General features: G+C 32.4%; 1 protein-coding gene across 1 annotated transcript; it reads left to right on the top strand.

The window, feature by feature from the left end:
- Window positions 1-230: 230 nt before the first annotated feature.
- Window positions 231-1,310, top strand: LOC134273808 (uncharacterized). The gene is made up of 2 exons (XM_062756016.1): window positions 231-694; window positions 877-1,310. The coding sequence occupies exons 1-2, from the start codon at window positions 277-279 to the stop codon at window positions 1,308-1,310; spliced, it is 852 nt and encodes a 283-aa protein (XP_062612000.1). The 5' UTR covers window positions 231-276.
- The last annotated feature ends 3,217 nt before the right edge of the window (window positions 1,311-4,527 follow it).

Genomic DNA, 4,527 nt, shown 5'->3' with positions numbered 1-4,527 from the left:
TTACAACATTGTTATTATTTTAATATACTACGCCGAACATTGTTCAGGAATTGAAAAAAGTGCACTCGCGTCAAACGATTTCAACAAAGATAAGAACATGAGGTACACAATAATATATATATAATAATAGACAAATCTGTCTAAAGACGACACAATTCCTTATCTTTGAAACCTTCATGTCGCTTTACTAAAACACGCATATTAGGTAATAGTAAGGGATTGCCGTAGATATACATGTACAGTTCCTAATTTTACACAAAGATTAAATCCGTGAACATGGCACAAAAGGGACTCCTCTTAATTCTATCTGTTCTTTTACCATTTCATGTCCAAGGTAGATTTGACCACCACTGGATGGAAGGTATTGAAAACCGCTTGCACGTTTTAGAAGAAGCCAACAAGGAACTTAAGAATGAAAACTCCAATCTTAAAGCAGAAATTAAAGAAATAAAGAGGCTGTTGGGGAAAATTCAACGGCAAAATATTGCCTTGAAGATGATTTCCGGTGTTCCAAAAATAAAGAAAGATACTGATGTATTGAATATCGGAAAACAGTCAACTCTACCTGAACAAGATGAAAGCATCGCAGACGGCGGAGTATATGAGGCCAATTCGAACGGGACAATGAAAAATAAAAATGCCATAAGTAATACCCTCGTGGTTGAAACAATCAAAAATGTTGTGCCAAGGATCAGTATGTATGACAATACTTCTGATTTTTTTTACAGTCATGCATATCTTTCAGTAAAAGTATAAGCGTAGAATTTGTTTTAATTAGACAGTAGTCTTCAACAAACACGTCTTTTAACATTAAAAATAAAACACTTATGATGGATATTACGTTTTATAGATTATGTCATTTAAAAAATATTTCAGTTCCTGCAACATCAGTTTCACCTACACAGTCTGTTGCATTCTATGTCTACATGAATTCCTTTTCTCAGCCTAATATACCCGGCCATATGACACTTACATTCGACACGGTAATAATAAACGAAGGAAATGGATATACTAAACATGATGGGGTTTTCATTGTGCCCATAAAGGGAACATACGTATTTCACTGGTCATTTAAAGTAGCTGTCCAATCATGGGCAAGTGTCGAAATAATCGTAAATGGGAATGCCATTGGATGTGCATCTTCTGACACACAAAGAGCTGATCATTGGGGGACAGGGAGTGAATTAGTCATCACTCACGTAAACGTTGGTGACCACGTATTCGTGCGCACGCGTGAGCGTGTAATAGGATCTATTATTAGTAGTGATCGTGCGAGGTCATCATTTTCCGGATGGTTAATGCATTCATAATTTGTTGGCTATATCAAAGAATAAAACTCCTTTACTGCTTTATAGTTTTTTTAATTCTTTAAAGAAGATTTTTAGGACACAGCACTGGTTTGCCATTGAATAGGAGAGCCTCGTAAAGATTAGTCTGAGAAACTACTTTAGTTTAGTATTTATCATAATTATTGCCATGAAATATTGAACTTCATTATTTTTTGTCCAAAAATAGTCTAATTAAAAAAAATCTAGTTAATTGAGGGGAATTCCTCAATATTTTCCGACAACCTATTGGAATTTCCATGTATTTCCATCCAATGTTTGTGTGATTCTTTTTAGAGTTTTTTTTTTAGTTTTATGTTCATTTCATGTACATCCGATCGGACTTTCCAGAAACATGGGTATTCACTGTCAATTTCATACAGAACCCAACTTACAGCTGTTTGTGGTGGAAAAACATAATAAAAGCTCGAAATTTTCTGTGAAAATACAAGTTATTGATATATGTCGTCTGTAACGTGTATTCTAACTCAATTGATTTCTACAAAGCAGAGTATGATAACCCATGGGAAATAGGCGCGAAGTGTCCCATTACAAGCATTTTAAAGTCATAGTGAAGCAACTTGAATTTTTCCACATTTGTGTAACGGTATCGTCAATTCAATCTAATTGATAGTTTTTTTTTTGAAAAAAATAAAAGATAAATGTTTATCCATATCAATAATGTTAAAGCACTGTGGTTAAGATATGATATTTTCCGTTCTAAATACCATTTGTCGTTACATGGTGAATTCTGAGTCATTCCCAAAAAGCTGGTTTTAAGTGATATTTTCGCAATTAAAAGAATACCAAATCATATTTTAAACACATCCTAATACTAAACGTTAAAGTCCATTTTGAAAATATCCCGTCATTGATATCTCTACAACTCTGATGCGTAATGAATCACCCTAAATGAAGGAAGAAGTTTTAATTTTAAAGGTGCTTAAACACAGATTTGAAATCAATATTATCTCAATTTTTCAGTATAATCTCGTGACTTATGAAACGTAAACATTAACAATAACAGAGCTCGAGCTCTGTTTTCAAAACATTATACTGTTTCAAAGGGTGTATCAATTATTAAACTCTGCACGCATCACTTAGCACGGAATGACAATACTGGTGAGTTGGTTTGCTTTCTCTCATTTCGACTGTCTGTTTTCTGGATTATAGTTTTAATATTTTTCATCAACTCCAAAATTTATAATTTTCTTAAGTATTAAGGATGAAGTTTATTCTTTGAAAGTGCAAGGATGTGAAAATCAAACACCTCCCGAAATCGAAGTTCAATAATTTCAAGATAAAATAATATTATTATTGTGTTACATACCAGAGAAACATATTAATCATGATATTGTTCAGAAATTTGAGAAATATTAACTTCAAATCTTTGTCTAAGTACCTCTAATAGAACACTTCATTGAGATATAATAATATAGGCCTTTGTAGAACACAATTTGGGTACTTAACGTTTTTAACTTCTCTTGGTTGATAAAAACATTCCCATTATATTATAATATTGAAGTTTTAATTATTTTATTAGGATAATGTGTATCAACGAAGATGATTGATTGATTGTATACTGTTTAACGTCCCTCTCCAGAATATTTCACTGATATGGAGACGTCACCATTGCCGGTGAAGGGCTGCAAATTTAGGCCTATGCTCGGCACTCAGGGCCATTGAGCAGGGAGGGATCTTTATCGTGCTACACCTGCTGTGACACGGGGCCTCGGTTTATACGGTCTCATCCGAAGTATCAACGAAGAGAAAGGTTTAAAACGTCACGTGGGTTAAAGGTTAACATTTAAGGCATTAAAGCAATCGTACTAAGAGTAATGTATTTATATGTACTATTATTACAAATATATTGTGCTGAATTGGTGTGTATAGACTACTCAGGGGCTTCAGTAAAGAAAAAATAAACACTTACATCTTTTGTTTAAAAAAGCTCGAGACAGACACCACCTTGAAAAAATATATACCAGGGTATAACTGATAAAGTGAAAGCCGTGTGACGTCACAATCTTTAAATTTTTTGTTCGTTTTAAAGTTCAAAGAGACGGATCGAAGTAAAAAATGTAAATTATTTAGGAATTGTGCTACATGTAACCCTAACGAAAAATAAACGTATATATTACATGTTTGGCAACGAATTACTCCTTCATCTTAATCGCAATCAATAAATGGGGGCTTAGGAAAAGCTTGGAGAGTGACCTTATGATACATGTATATAGAGGATCTGCTCTTCTAATGACAATGTAATTGTACATTCGTATCTGGTGTTACCTGTTGAGTTTTTTAGGGATATGATTCTGAATTTAAAACAAATATTCGTGGGGTTTAATTTTCGTTGTTTTCGAGATATGAAGACACCCACGAATTGATGTCCACCACGACATGCAAAATATTACATAAATAACTTCTCAAAATTCTTCATCAAGGAAATCAAATCTACACGAACCAAGAGTTTTTTGCTTTTGCAACAAAGCAACCATAGTTTTAATTTGACGCTGATACTGGAAATTAAAAACTAGATCGTACTCACTTTGTTCAGGTCCGTTTTGCTTTTTCTATAAATGATAAAGAATAAACATCATAAAATAACATCAAATCTCCAAACATTATTCGTTCAATTAACTCAAACATCCATCTTAAGCTATCAAACATAAGAAACTAAACAAATCATATCTTAGTGTTTTATATTATTGATATGGATTTCACCATTAGCAAGATTGAACGCATACATATATTTCTCTTATAAAAGTATAAGTCTTTAAGATTTCATTTTTCAGACATGACAGATGTTATCATATGTAAATCATCATAATATGCGCTGTTAATACAGTTGTGTTTTCCTTCAATTCACTTAATTGCCTATTAAAATTAACCATTCAAAAACACAAACATCAGTTTATTCTTTAAGTATATAGAACCATACAACTTATGTCTTATTATTTTTGGGTATAGACTTTGATTTTACCATTTGCTAGATTGAAAGCAAACATGTATTTCTCCTATACATTTATGAATTTTTAAATAAAAAAAACATCTTTACATTCCAAACAAAACAAATGACGATTGTTTATCTTAAGTAATCATCATAATTTTCGCCGTAAAGCATTTTCCATCAATCTGCTTGCCGAAAGTAAATAAGTTCTGAAAATCAATTAAAATTTGCAACAAGCCTTTTAGAATACAT

The sequence above is a fragment of the Saccostrea cucullata genome, unplaced genomic scaffold (genome assembly GCF_032062105.1).
Source record: "Saccostrea cucullata isolate Sc308-1 unplaced genomic scaffold, CSIRO_AGI_Scuc_v1 ctg1379, whole genome shotgun sequence".
NCBI classification, from domain to species: Eukaryota; Metazoa; Mollusca; class Bivalvia; order Ostreida; family Ostreidae; genus Saccostrea; species Saccostrea cuccullata.
Note: the sequence above shows the minus strand (reverse complement) of the source record. Positions and strands in the feature narration are given on the sequence as shown.

What these genes read in the sequence shown, in the direction of transcription:
- LOC134273808 (XM_062756016.1), top strand. Translation starts at nt 277, where the DNA reads ATGGCACAAAAGGGACTCCTCTTAATTCTATCTGTTCTTTTACCATTT. An exon ending in AAATGTTGTGCCAAGGATCA is followed by an intron (nt 695 to 876) that starts GTATGTATGACA and finishes AAAATATTTCAG; the next exon opens with TTCCTGCAACATCAGTTTCA.